Here is a 13913-nt window from a genome sequence, read left to right on the forward strand (position 1 = left end):
GAGGAAAGAAATTTGTGGCATAACATGTCTAAACATTCTACGTGGTGTCTGTTTGTTCTATATCGTGTCTCCCTACCACTTTCGCGCAACGACGCTCTGAGCGTGTTTTTTAGGGAATTGACTAGTTTGAACCTGGGACCTGTTGCTGGTAAGGAGACGTCAGACCACACATGACATGTAGAATTCAGAAAAGTTCAGCGAGACTAGCGATGATATAACCAAATACTTAATGATTTCAGCGTCAGCTCCACTGCACTCCCTGTAAAAGAATCTTAATACTAACTAAATTTAGTGGATGGGGTTCAAGGCTTTCCTATTTTTAGTTAGCTGGTAAAATAACGTCGAAAAAGCAGTTAAGTTTACCATTGGAAATTTTATTCTACTCACAAAACATCGTTTATAAATTGCACTATTGATAAAAGGAAATGTTTTAATACGGGATGGTAAAAACCAACTGCATTCAACAAAAATGTGAACGAATATTCCCTGAATGGGATGACCTATGCCATATCACATCTATAATCTAGGTTTAAATTAAGTTTCACAAGAGAGAAAACTATAAAAATGGTCTGCAGTGACCCTCAATTATCATTAATTACTTATCTAACTTGTCGTAAATTACAGTGGCTGATGTGGCTTCTCAATAACTATATAACAGAAAAATCATCGCGTTTCAGATTTTTACTTCAAGTGGCAAATGTGAACACCATGAGCTTTAGTTGACGATCGACACTAGTATTACGCAAAAAGGGGGTGTAACAGATGAGACTTCTGCAGTTCTGAGTGAGGCCTTATGCGCTGAAAATGCGGCATCGCGTGCGTTCATTACCTAGTTGGTGTTCGTCAGGGGGCGGCGGCCGGCGCAGCTCCGTCCCTCTCGGAAGCAACGCTTAAGCAACTCTCTCCTAACTTCTCCTTACTACAATTTACCGAAGTTGGTTTAAAAAAAAACTATCTGGCTGTGTTTCCACCTGACCAATCAGGGTCTCAATGTTAACCTTAAGCTCCGCCTACAAAAATTCTGTCTATCCAATGAGAAACGTTAGACTTTTCGTGGTGGGGCAATGTTTTTAAAGTTTGCAACGTAACAGAGACGCGAAAAAGTCTCACGCTAAAACTTGCAGCTGGTGTGGTCCTTTTAGCGTTATCGTAAGATCTATACTGTTCTTGTGGAGGGCTCTATCCTTTAACATGGGCTGGGGGGGGGGGGGGGGGGGGGTCCTAACGTAACAGAGACGCGAAAAAGTCTCACGCTAAAAACTTGCGGGTGGTGTAGTCGTAGCGGTTAGCTGGCGACGTGGGTGTCCGTCCCTTATCGTAGGGCCTTCTCGCTTGACACGGTTCTGCTCTCGGCTTCTCGATTCTCCCCTCGGAACTGCGTCTGTCCTACGATGGGAAGGTATGACATGCATTTAGGCATTCTTGTGTTAGTCTGTGGTATTCCATTTGCTCACTCGTTACTCGTATTACTTTGGTTAATTTAATGTCACGATTTATTCGGAGATATGTGACATACTACTGGATTTGCTTATCATGTCAGGGTTTTCATGGAAGGTGTTGTATTTGCCTGACACCTTACACATGATTAAAAGACGGGATCGATTGGTAGGACATCTTCTGAGGCTTCAAGGAACCATAAATTAAGTGCAGGAGGGGTGTGTACAGGGTGAAAATCATATAGGAAAACCAAGAGATGAATATAGTAATCAGGTTCAAATGGATGTAGGTTGCAGTAGTTATTCGGAGACGAAGAGTTTTGCACAGGATAGAGTAGCTTGGAGAGCTGCATCAAACCAGTCTTAGGACTAAAACCACAACAGACAATCCTGTATCAGTATTTTACTATCCGACACGATAGTGATAGGTTAAGCTTATAGTCACTGCTCAGAGCAATGGAGTTGCAAACTTCCTCATTAACCGTACAAACAGGAGACTAATCTGAACGAATTCACGTCGTGAAGAGCGAGGCAAACTAGATACAGTGGGTAAAGACAAAAGCGTTGTATACCAGAATCATTGAAATCAAAAAGCAGACAGAGTAATAAGGTCAGTAAGGAGATGATACGAAGGCGTGAAACGAATAGCTTCTTGCATTACACGATAGTGAGTCTTTCCAGTGTCACTCCCGTATTCGCATTGACGGAAGTGGCAAGTGTTACGCCAGGGAGCACCGGTCAGGTATTTATCAGACTTTGTGAAGGTGTTCATCACATAACGGGTATTAAAGGACTGAACTTAAATTCCATTGGGAACTGATATGCAACTTCAATATCACTGTGATGTATGAGGCCCACAGACACGAATACAGTGTTGTATTCACTGTGACATGGAAACAGACAGTATTCAAATGACATCTTGAGCAATTTCTTGCATTCCCTTAAACATATGGTGTGGCACTACATGAAGACTGCTTGCCGGAGGTATACATTTTTTCATCCGATCCCCGACTTGTTCTGCAAGTGCAAAATCATTGGGCTGGGCACGCTGGAGAAGGATCCACACATTCCTCAAGGCATTTTTGGTATGAACTGCTCTGGGAGGTTTACCGTTATTTTGCTGTATCATGCCATTTGGTACCACGCTCATAAAGATATGATAAAAGTACAGACGTCCGATTGGAGACACCTCCGTGTGAAGTCATGATAGCTGTTGGCAACCTGTGAAGCATCAACGAGGCTGGTAAAACATTATTATAGTTTAGTCATTTATTCACAATGTTTACTAACTGTAGATCTTTTGCACCAGCCTCGGCCGTTGCTCATTCGGCTGTGTGTTGGATTCTAGCTTATGTCCGTCGAGTCAGTTCAGTGGTTGCGTGCCCAGGAGAAGATGTCAGCGACCCCCGTGCCACGGTGGACTGTCGGCGAGTAGGCGCAGCCATTGCCCAGTGCGAAGTGATTCTCAAACTGGCTGCTTGAGTGTACTCGGTCCCACTCCAAATTTTACAGTGACTGTTAATGAACAATCCGCGCTGTACCTTGTGTCAGTAGTTGTGTGATCGGTTGATATCCACCTTATCCCTGATAGGTGCCAGCACATGGAGGTGCCTGATTGTTGAACATGAACGTGGATTCCAAGAAGTCTTGTTGCTGGCTTCGCATTGAATTCCAGTAATGCTAGCACTCGGCGATGTGGTGTTGCCAGGAGGCAGTCAGTTCCTCCGTCCGTAGTGGTAGGCGGTGAGCAGCGTGAAGTTCAGCAGGTGAAGACCATCACCTTGATTACATCTGCGCTGGAGCGTCTAGGACATTTATTCACTACAGTATCGTAATTATGAAATCGGGTGGTATTGCTGTGAATGGCATCGATCGCGATGATCAATTCATGACGAGATCTGGAGAGCTAGCACGAGGCTACGACGCAAGGTTCGGTTCCCAATGACCGAATGTGTCCTCGTTATTCTGTTATATTCACTTAACAGGTTGTTAACTGTTGTGTCGATCCTTCACTGTGTGCCCTTATGAAAGAGACAGTCTCCCTCGCAAAATGTTTCACGAGCTAAAGAATATGCTTCTCTCACTTTTGTTTCCTGTCACAGTGTCCATTCTGCTGAATGTGTATCCTCACTCAGCAGACAGTGTCATAACGTGTTGTCGACCTGACCCATTTGCGACATAGTGACTCGCCTCCTGCTTGAGTTTGCCTGTGGCAATGTCAGTGAGATTTAATATTTTTTTTCTAATTTCTACCCCTTACTATTCTGTGCTGTAACGAAAGGGCTTAACACTCTTGCTGCATACTTGTCAATTATTCAGCCTCCCTTCAAGAATTACCAAATCAGTCATGCTGGCATCTACATCTACATCATACTCCGCAAGCCACATCATGGTGTGTGGCCGAGGGTACTTTCGGTTCCACTATCTGGTCCCTCCACCCCTGTTCCACTCGCGAATAGTGCTTGGGAAGAATGGTTGTCGGTAGCCTCTGTATAGGCTCTAATTTCTCGAATTTTCTCCCCGTGGTCACTACGCGAAATGTATGTGGGGGGAAGTAATATGTTGTCCGACTCCTCCTGAAAAGTGCTGTCCCAAAATTTCGGTAGTAAATCTGTCCATGATGCACAACGTCTCTCTTGTTACCTCTGCCAGTGGAGTTAGTTTAGCATCTCCTTAACGCACTCTCGCCAGCTAAAAGAACCCGTGGCGAAACGCGCTGCTCTTGGTTGGATCTTCACTATGTCCTCTATCAGTCCTACCTGATAGTGATCCCAGACAGAACAACAATACTCAAGAATCGGGCGAACATGCGCTTTATAAGCCACTTCTTTCGTGGATGAGTTACATTTCCTTAAGATTCTTGCGATGAATCTGAGTCTGGTATGTGCTTTTCCCACTATCTGTTTTATATGGTCATACCACTTAAGGTCGCTCTGGGTAGTTATGCCTAGATATTCTACGGCAGACACTGTCTCCAGATGTATGTCATCAATAGTGTAGCTGTACAGTAGCGGATTTCTTTTCCTATGTATGCGCGTATCCAACAGTTTCTCACGCCAGCTGACCGCGAACACCAGAAGGCCCTGAAGAGAAACCCGGCAGAGGAGTCGAAACGTCGATCATGTAGAAGACATAACTGAATTGTAACATGACGCGGGCTGATATCCTAGAAGATTTTACCTTCAATGACAACGGCAATGAAAGCCTGCAGATTTACGTAATCCTATGATCTTCTCATGGTATAGACATTCTGGATGGACCAGTCCATATTCTCCTTTCCTCTCTAATGTCCATCTGAAAAGTTCCAAACCCAGTAGCCAGCACACACACAATTCTTCGTTTGTAGGGATGGTTGTTTTGTCTGTACTGAAAATAAGTTCGTATAAGGGTGAAATTTTAACACATTCCACAGGCAAGGGAATATTGGAGTATACGTTTTTCAGCATGCGGTCAAGGTGTTCATGGTCCAGTACTTTCCATTTCCGTCAATGCATTTGGCACGCTGAGCTAGTAGCCAGACCCATTCACTCGCTTAGAGCGCTTCAAGAGTCAGCTTGGAAGTAACTTCACAGGACAATAGTAAAGCCTCTGACACGCTGCCTGAGCTTAGATGTACGCAACGCGTAGGTACTAAAGATTCCCATTACTCTTGGCCACGGCATGTGAAGTATATTGTGAAGTGTTTTATTTACCCTTCATACTGTCAATTTCACAGTACCTTTCTATCATCAGAGACATAGAAGCTTTCGTACTATCCGCTGCTAGTGTCGAGGAAATGAACACACTGACCACCAAAGTAGCAACACAGGAATCGATGGCACGACAAAAAAGAGAATTTTCAAAATGATCCTCCTATCAGCGATTGCATATGGTTACGAAATTTGGGCGATGGTCTCTGACACTAACACCACCAAGGTCCAGCGAATTGAAAACAGATATACGACAATCGCCATGAGTGCTATCTGGTACCATCAGAACAGAGAACTGTACACAAATACAAAGGTTGACAAAATCCCTCAAAACTTCAGGCCAAATCAAACATTTTTCAAAACATCATTATCGCCCTTCCATAACTGACGCCTTCTTTTAGCAACTATGATGTCACCGGAATCACTGTTTCTTTCATTAAGGATTACAGGTTTCGATGCGCCCAGCAGATCATCTTCACATTGGCACCACACCTTGCGATGCAGATCTGAACATAACCCTCTGGGCAGTCTGAAACCGGTAATGATTAATAAAAGAAATAGTGATCCAGACGGTTTATGCTCATTCATTACTCTGTAAAATACTTTTGTACATGCTTCTTTCGTATCCCTACAGATACATTGTGAAGACGCAGCCGACGAAGAAATAATGGCGCGTTGATTCAAAATAGGTACTGACTGATCATAAGTATCCAGACTGCCTTAGTTCATGCAGAATTGATCAGTAGCTGTCACAGAGGCAGACGCCCGAGTATGAAAGGTGCCAGCAAGTACTGTGTCGTCAGTATAGAAACAGTAACAGCCGAATGGCTCGGTTAGGAGAGCTCAGTGACTTCGAATGTGTGCTTGTCATTGGATGTGAGCAACAACATTTCAACACTTATAAAACTGCCGAAACTGTTGGTATAGTGATTGTAAGATGGAAACGCAAATGAAAAACCACAGCCAAACCAAGACCATTGAGTCCCCATATACTAACGGACAGGGACCATTGCAAACGCTGATTATGAAAAAAATCACATGAAATCAGCGGATGGAATCACTCGTGAGTTTCGAAGTGCTATCACCACTCCAGCTAGCACAATGACTGTGCGTAGGGACTCAGAAAGAATGGGACACAATGGTCGATCAATTCCTCAAAAGCCTCCCATTTCTGTAGTATGTCCTAAGCGACGCTTGAGTTGGTGTAAAGAGCGACTGGAAACGAGTGATTTGGAGGATGAATCACGCTGTACCCTTTGGCAGTCCGATTGAAGTGTTTGATTTTAACGAATACGTGGAGAGCTTTGCCAGCCGTCATGCGTAGTGCCAACAGCAAAGTGTGAAGGAGGTGATGTTACAGTGTGGGGGGTCTTTGGTGATTAGCGTGTGGTCTCGTAATTGCGCTTAAGAAAACTCTAAATCCGGAAGGATATGAAGACATTTTAAAAGATTGTTTACTTCCTATAGCGGAGGAGCAGTTCGAAGACGGTTTGTATCAACAATGGACTCGATCATAAAACAGGGTCTGTGAGGCTATTTCTTAAATGGACTAGCCTGTCCAGAGTCCCGACCTTAACTCAGTGGAACACGTTTTGGATGAGTCAGAATGTCAACTGCGCCCCAGACAGTGTTCAAGGCCTACTACCTTCCCTAATGGGCTGCAATTCCACCACAGAAAATCAGATGTCACTGAAAGGGTCTCAGCAGGCGAAGGGTGAATACACCCCATATTAGATCTACTAACAGATGTCCATATATTGTTCATCAGTGTTCTCGGTTCAAAGTGTGCGACCGATACAAAGAAGTGCAGCAAAGCAGCGATAAGTTCACAACCTACCTCTTTCACATAACGTCAGAGAGACAACAATGTCGGAACATCTTACTTCGTAGGAATTGTGAGAATGACAACGACTGAATCTCGTATTTCGACAGAGAACATGAGAAAATCAAATTATTGCTCTTGTATTTCAGGGAAGTGTGACAATATCTAAGAGGTCGTGAGCTAGCGAGAGAGGACTCAAAAATACAGCAGCAAAGTCAATGTAACACGCAATAAATTCGGCGAAGCGAACAGCTTAACAGATTACAGCGAAGTGACTTGGCTGCCGTACACTATCTTCTTCTTGTACAGGGGTTAGGGCAGTATTCACGCGAAGTCATTTATTATAATATGTAATGTGAAGAAATTACTCGTTTATCACTTCTATTTATTTATTGCATCTTCGTGTGCGTGAATTTAGTAACTTGACTGTGGCTACAGCCGTTCTTATACAGCGAGAGGCATCACCCATTTCACACTATGTCGCTTCGGCATAAAGTGATCTCGGCGAATGAGTTTGGGACCCCTGTTTGCCTCGTTGGATCGCATCGATCTAGATTCATACATTTTACCAATTATTGCGGTTATGTAAATGACTTTATGGTAGGGTCATTAGTGTTACTTGTTGGGTAGTTGGATGTGTGATTTTCGGAATATGAAAGATTCTGGTTGTCGTCAATTTGGGAAATTTTGGTCTTTACAGAGAATGAAGACCAAGATAGCAAATGGGAGAGCGATAAGAAATGAAAGTTTCGAAGTGAAGCTTCGTATTGGATGGTCAGCTGCAAAGAGATAACACAATGTTAACGTGACCATGACCAGAATACAGAAGTTTGTTTACTGAAAGTGTGGCAAATATACACTGATCAGCCAGAACATTCCGGCATGCCCACCTTTGACACAGATAACAGCGGCGAAGCGTCGTGGCGTGGAAGCAATGAAGCCTTGGTAGGTTTCTGGAAGAAGTTGGCACCAAACCCACACACACAAGTCACCTAATTCCTGTAAATTTCAGGGAGGGGGGCGATGAGCTCTGACGTCACATTGTCACAGCCCAGATGTGTTCGACTGGGTTCAGATGTGGCTAGTGTGGGGGCCAGCACATAAACTGGAACTCGCCATTGTGTTCCTCGAGCGACTTCACCTCACTCCTGGCCTTGTGACGTACCACATTATCTTGTCGAAAAATGCCACTGCCGTCGTCATGAAGTGGTGTACGTGATCTGCAACCAGTGTACGATACTCCTTGGGCGTCATGGTGCCTTGCAGGAGCTTCACTGGACCCATGGATGCCCACCTGAATGTTCCATGATTGTTCCCTAGAGCGTAATGGAGCCGTCACCAGCTTGTATCCGTCCTGCAGTACAGGAATCAAGGAGCTGTTCCTCAGGAAGACGGCGAATGCGCGACCTCCCATCGGCCTAATGAAGGTATCAGGATTCATCAGACCATGCAACACTCTGCCGCTGCGCCAACGTCCAGTGTTGAAGGTCGCATGCCGACTTCAGTCGTAGTTGCAGACTCTGTCGTGTTAACATTGGCACATGCATGGGTCACTGGCTGCGCCGGCCACTATGGCCGAGCGGTTCTAGGCGCTCCAGTCCGGAACCACGCGACTGCTACGGTTGCAGGTTCGAATCCTGCCTCGGGCATGGATGTGTGTGATGTCCTTAGGTTAGTTAGGTTTAAGTAGTTCTAAGTATAGGGGACTGATGATCCCAGATGTTAAGTCTCATAGTGCTCAGAGCCATCTGAACCATTTTGTCATCGGCTGCAGAGGCCCATCGTTAGGAGTGTTCGGTGCACTGTGTGTTCAGACACACTTTTACTCTGCCCGGCATTAAAGTCTGATGTTAGTTCCGCCACAGTTCGCCGCCTGTCCTGTTTTACCAATCTGCCCAGCCTGCGACGTCCGACGTCTGTAAGGAGGAGTGTCAGCCCAACCCCACGAAGTCTGGATGTGGTTTCACTTGATTGCTTCGCCACGTGTTGAAGACACTCACCACAGCCTTCCTCGAACACCCGACGAGCTGCGCAGTTTTCGAAACGCCCGTGCTGAGCCTCTGGACCATCACAATCTGGCCTCTGTCAAACTCAAGATAGATCGCGCGCCTTCCCATTCCACACACAGACAGCACGCTCACTGATACTGCATGCACCGTGCGTATATCTAATTAGCAGTCGTTCCTCGCCCCAGGTGACGCTGCTATCGTCCGGATGGATTTATATCGATAGTAGGTCGATGGTCACAATGTACTGGCTGACCAGTAGTTTGCTAGCAAAGTTCTGAATTAATGCTCAGGGTGGTGCGGGAAACAGGAAGCAAGCTCCCACCCGCACACTCCCAGCACGTGGGTGGCCCTGAGGTGAAGGGGAGGGGTGGTCTTCGGGGGGACAAGCCGCGCTTTCGTCACGCAGTGCTAGAACTGCACTTGAGCTTGCTGCTTCGTATCGTGCGTCTACGAAGTGTAACATAATAGCAATGATAATTGTGTAACGTGGTTCGATTGTCTCGCTGTGCGACAAAATATTGACTTCACTGAAGATAACCGTTAATCTATGATGAACACGAAACAGCTATATTCGCCTGTGAGCGCCTTCAGCCCTCTGATACGCTCATAAATACCTTTTGAATGTAACAATGATAACCTTATCCAGATAATTAGCATTGACTTGTAATCTTATCTGAAAAGAGGAAGTCTTTGTATTGCGGTGTATTACGGAAGGCCGCCATTGGACGAAATGTTAATTTATGGAAGTTTAAGTCAGAAAACTGACAAGATAATTATTTATTTCTGAAACTTTGTAGTAGGAAACTATTGTACAGAGAACACGTCAGAAGTTTATGAATATTAAAGTACGTGCGTTTATCATTTTCAAGGATTTCTTGAATTTCATATGAGCAACAATATGGTGTCGCTTATGTTTACCGGGTTAATGCCAACTGATTTGGTGGACGAACTGGCACGCGATCACGACTATAACAAGAAGAATTTTGCTCTGTTGTTTGAAATTACGAAATCGTTGGACTACCAGTAGCTTGTCAGGAAGATGCTGTGACTGCACAAGGGCAGACTCCAGTGGGTCCAATGCTAGAAGGGTAAAGACGATTTAAGGTTTCAGGGTGATCGAGGTCTGTAGCTTCATCGGAGACCTCCACCAGATTCTTCGGCACGCAGAATATCAAATAAACGAATTTTTCTGTTCTTCTGAAAGTACAACCACGCCACCGGAACTTCAAGTTATTATTTTAATTCCATGTGAGAGAGAATTTCTTGGAATTTATTTATGCAGAAATGGAGATATTTACTTTGCATTCAAGTCAGATTAGCTTCTTGCCACGTGACTTACATTCTGTTTACAAAAAAAGTATAAAGTTCTAGTCATTATTCTCTTGTGATGGTATAGAAAGTAAAAATTGATGCGGGGCCTAGCTAAAGCTTACCAGACTTGTGAAATCAAAACTGTCTGGTTCATCTTGAAAGATAGTGCTTAATGTTAATAATTCGTCACTCACTAAGAGATGTATTAACTTACGACAACACAACAAGGCACAACAACCGCGCAAGGTTTTGTGCTATAAAGTGACGTGACAAAAGTCACAGGATAGCTATATGCACATATACAGATGGCGCCAACATCGCGCGCACAAGGTTTCGAAGGGCAGTACATCGGTGGAACTGTCATTTATACGCAAGTGATTCATGTGAATAGGTTTCTGGGGTGATTATGGCCGCAAGACGGGAGTTAACAGTCTTTGCACGCGGAATGGTAGTTGGAGCTAGAAACATGGGCCATTTCACTTCGGAAATCGTTAGGGAATTCAATGTTTTGACACGGACAGCGTCAGGAGTGTGTCGAGAATACGAAATTTCAGACATTACCTGTCACCACTGACAACTCACTCGCCAACGGTCTTCGCTTAACAACTGTGAGCAGCGGTGTTTACACATAGTTGCCAGTGCTAAGATACTAGCAATACTGCGTGAAATAACCACAGAAATCAATGTGGGATGTACGAGAACGTATCCGTTAGGATAGTGCGGCGAAATTTGGCGTTAGTGGGCTATGGTAGCAAACGATCGACGCGAGTGCCTTTGTTAACAGCACCATATCGACTGCGGCGCCTCTCCTGGGATCGTGGGGCGCAGACCCACGAAGCTATGAACCCTAGTTGACATCAAGGCACTGTGCAAGCTGTGGTTGCATAATGTAGTGGGCTGTGTTTCCATGGAATGGGCTGGGTCCTCTGGGAATTGAACGATCATTGACTGGAAGTGGTTACTTTCGGTTACTTAGAGACCGTTTTCAGCCATTCATGGACTTTGTCTCCAAACAACGATGTAATTTGTATGGATGACCATGTCAGGGAGTCACAGTTGTACGTTGTTGGTATGAAGAACATTCTGGACAATTCGAGCTAAATCTACCGAAGTTAATCCCATCGAACATTTATGAGACAGAATCGAGAGGTCAATTCCTGCACCATATCCTAACAGTCGAGACTCTCACAATTATGGACGGCTGTAGAGGCAACATGGCTCAATATTTCTGCAGTGGACTTCCAACGACTTGTTGAGTCCATGCCACGTAGAGTTGCTGAGCAACGCCGGGCCAAAGGAGGTCCGACACGACATTGGCAAGTATCCCGTGACTTTTGTGACCACAGGGAAGATCGGCAGTGTTGACAGCGGCAGGAGACAAACATTAGCGGGCCAAAGTTGACAGACTTAAACCAGATTCTGAAGATACAGAAATAGAGAGTCCTGGTTCAGGAGTTTGTGAACAAATCAGAATAGCCAACCTGCAGCATCTCGGAGCGGCGGTCGCACGCCAGCAGGTCCCTGGAGAGCACGTAACCGAAGCACATGTAGCTGCGCGGGCAGACAGCCAGCGACATCACGTCGTGCTCCAGGTCCAGCACTGCCAGCTCGCCGCCCCCGGTACCTGCGCACCACAACAGAGAATACTCAGAAAGGCGTCAACACATAGGCACCTGCAAGGGCGGCGCTTGCCCTCTCCTGGAATCTGCGCTACAGACATTTTATTCATTACACAACTTATAACATCCACGATACATATATTTTTTATTACGAGTGGAATATGAGCGTGTGGATAATATTCATTCAATTATGTAATTATTTCTTAAAAAGATGATAATTATGTAAAACAGAGACAATATTTGTCTCACATTCTTTGTTAATCTATGTCATTCTTTTCTTTTGTTTTGTACCCTTTTGTGGTCTTCTTCTGATGTACATCGCCGACGCAAGACGCGAATCGATTTGAGGTCTGTTAAATGAAAAACATTTAATGTAAAATTATTGTACTTTTATGTTCATTTGCTGGTAAAAACAAATAGAGCCAAATGCGTTAAAACAATTTATGATTAATTATTGAAAATTCACTTCCTCTTTTAATTATAATTTTGTATTGATTGTTTTATCATAGCTGCAAGAAGCGCAGCCATTGTTAGTTGCAATTATATAGCAACTTCGTCTGTACTTCTAGTTGAAAATAGCATGGGTTTGTGTTAAACTAATTTTCAAAACAATTTAATAATTTTTTTGGTGGCATCAATTTAAATGATTAACTATTTATTGGGAAAAGGAAAATCTTAATTAAAAAGGAAATCCTCTATCTTCTGTTGGCCGCCATCTTAACTTTTATTACAGCGGCAAATTTAAATTACTTGAAACTGCAAACAATATTACGATGTGTAAGAAATAAATGTGCACCGGTGGTACTGAATTCTATTTATAAAAGAAAAAAAATTAATCAATTCAAAGTGCATTTTCTAAGAACTGTGCTGATGGTATTTATTGTTGAACAAGATTTCATTGCTGATGTATGAGGCCAAAATTAAACTACGGACGAATCACGGAGAAAAATATTGTTTGGTAGCAACGTCAGTGTTGTGTGCGGGTGGTATTCTGTGGTTCCTTTTCATGATCAATTTGCTAAGAATAATTAAATCCATCGAAGACAAAAAATTATAAAAGCTCTGATGTACGATCTGTAATTTTAGTTATATGAACACTGCTTACAGTTAACATTATTACACTATGTCAGGTGGAATTCTTGTGCAATTTGAACAAAATAATTATCCGGGAGAAGTTGTAGTTTGAATAATGCATTATACATGTGTATAATATTGTCACTATAATTTACAAAATCAAATCAATGCAAAAGCTAAAAAAACAGAGTGAATTCAAATCGCAGAATACCGTAGAGTATCGTATCATCCATATTCATTGCACTTGTCCATGTTGATGATACACGAAAACCGGCACAAACTCTCACACTTTTTTGGAAATGGTTGTGATGCACAGGGGTGGTTTCACAGCACGCAGAGCCGACAGCACTGGAGAATTGACGGGATCATGTTCAGAAAGGCATGGAGCCCAGCAGATTTTAAAATTAAATTACATGAAAACAAAGATCGACAGAAGAATGCAACAAACGGCAGGTTTATTGTGAAGGCCGTGAGAATTTTATGTTGCAGTTTCGAAGAAGTAGTTACAAGCTGCTAACAGATGGCGTTGTAATCGCAATATGTAGTACCTATAAATAGTGCTCGGAAGGCCAGAGCCATCAGTTCCACCGCTGAAACGTGTATAGTGGTTAGTACACTAGCGAAGGAAGAGGTTAAATTCTTGTGTTCAACTGAACTGGGTGTGTCTCTGCTACTGTGAAAGTGGGCAACTTTATGAATGTGTTAGCCTGTTTGTAACACAACGTTACAAATATATGTACGGCAGCATTTAATTTCCACATATATATGGAATTTTATGCCCTACATCCTTTAATTTTAATAGAAATAAAGCTTTTATGTGGAATGAGATACAGCACCGGAAAAAATAGTACACCCATTTAGACGTTTTCAGTTCACTCAAAAATATTTTGTTGCAACAGTGCATATGGAGAACATGAAATGATTACGTATACAGATCAATAGCACAAGCAGTT

At 43.6% G+C, this 13913-nt stretch overlaps 1 protein-coding gene across 2 annotated transcripts in view; it reads right to left on the reverse strand.

The window, feature by feature from the left end:
* LOC126457008 (uncharacterized) overlaps positions 1–13913 on the reverse strand; it is a 124158-nt gene that overhangs the window by 12502 nt on the left and 97743 nt on the right. For both annotated transcript variants that reach the window (XM_050092977.1, XM_050092976.1), the window contains exon 4: positions 11749–11891. In XM_050092977.1, coding sequence (XP_049948934.1) covers positions 11749–11891 — 143 coding nt within the window. The remainder of the gene's footprint in view (positions 1–11748; positions 11892–13913) is intronic.

This window comes from Schistocerca serialis, chromosome 2, assembly GCF_023864345.2.
Source record: "Schistocerca serialis cubense isolate TAMUIC-IGC-003099 chromosome 2, iqSchSeri2.2, whole genome shotgun sequence".
In the NCBI taxonomy this organism is placed as follows: Eukaryota; Metazoa; Arthropoda; class Insecta; order Orthoptera; family Acrididae; genus Schistocerca; species Schistocerca serialis.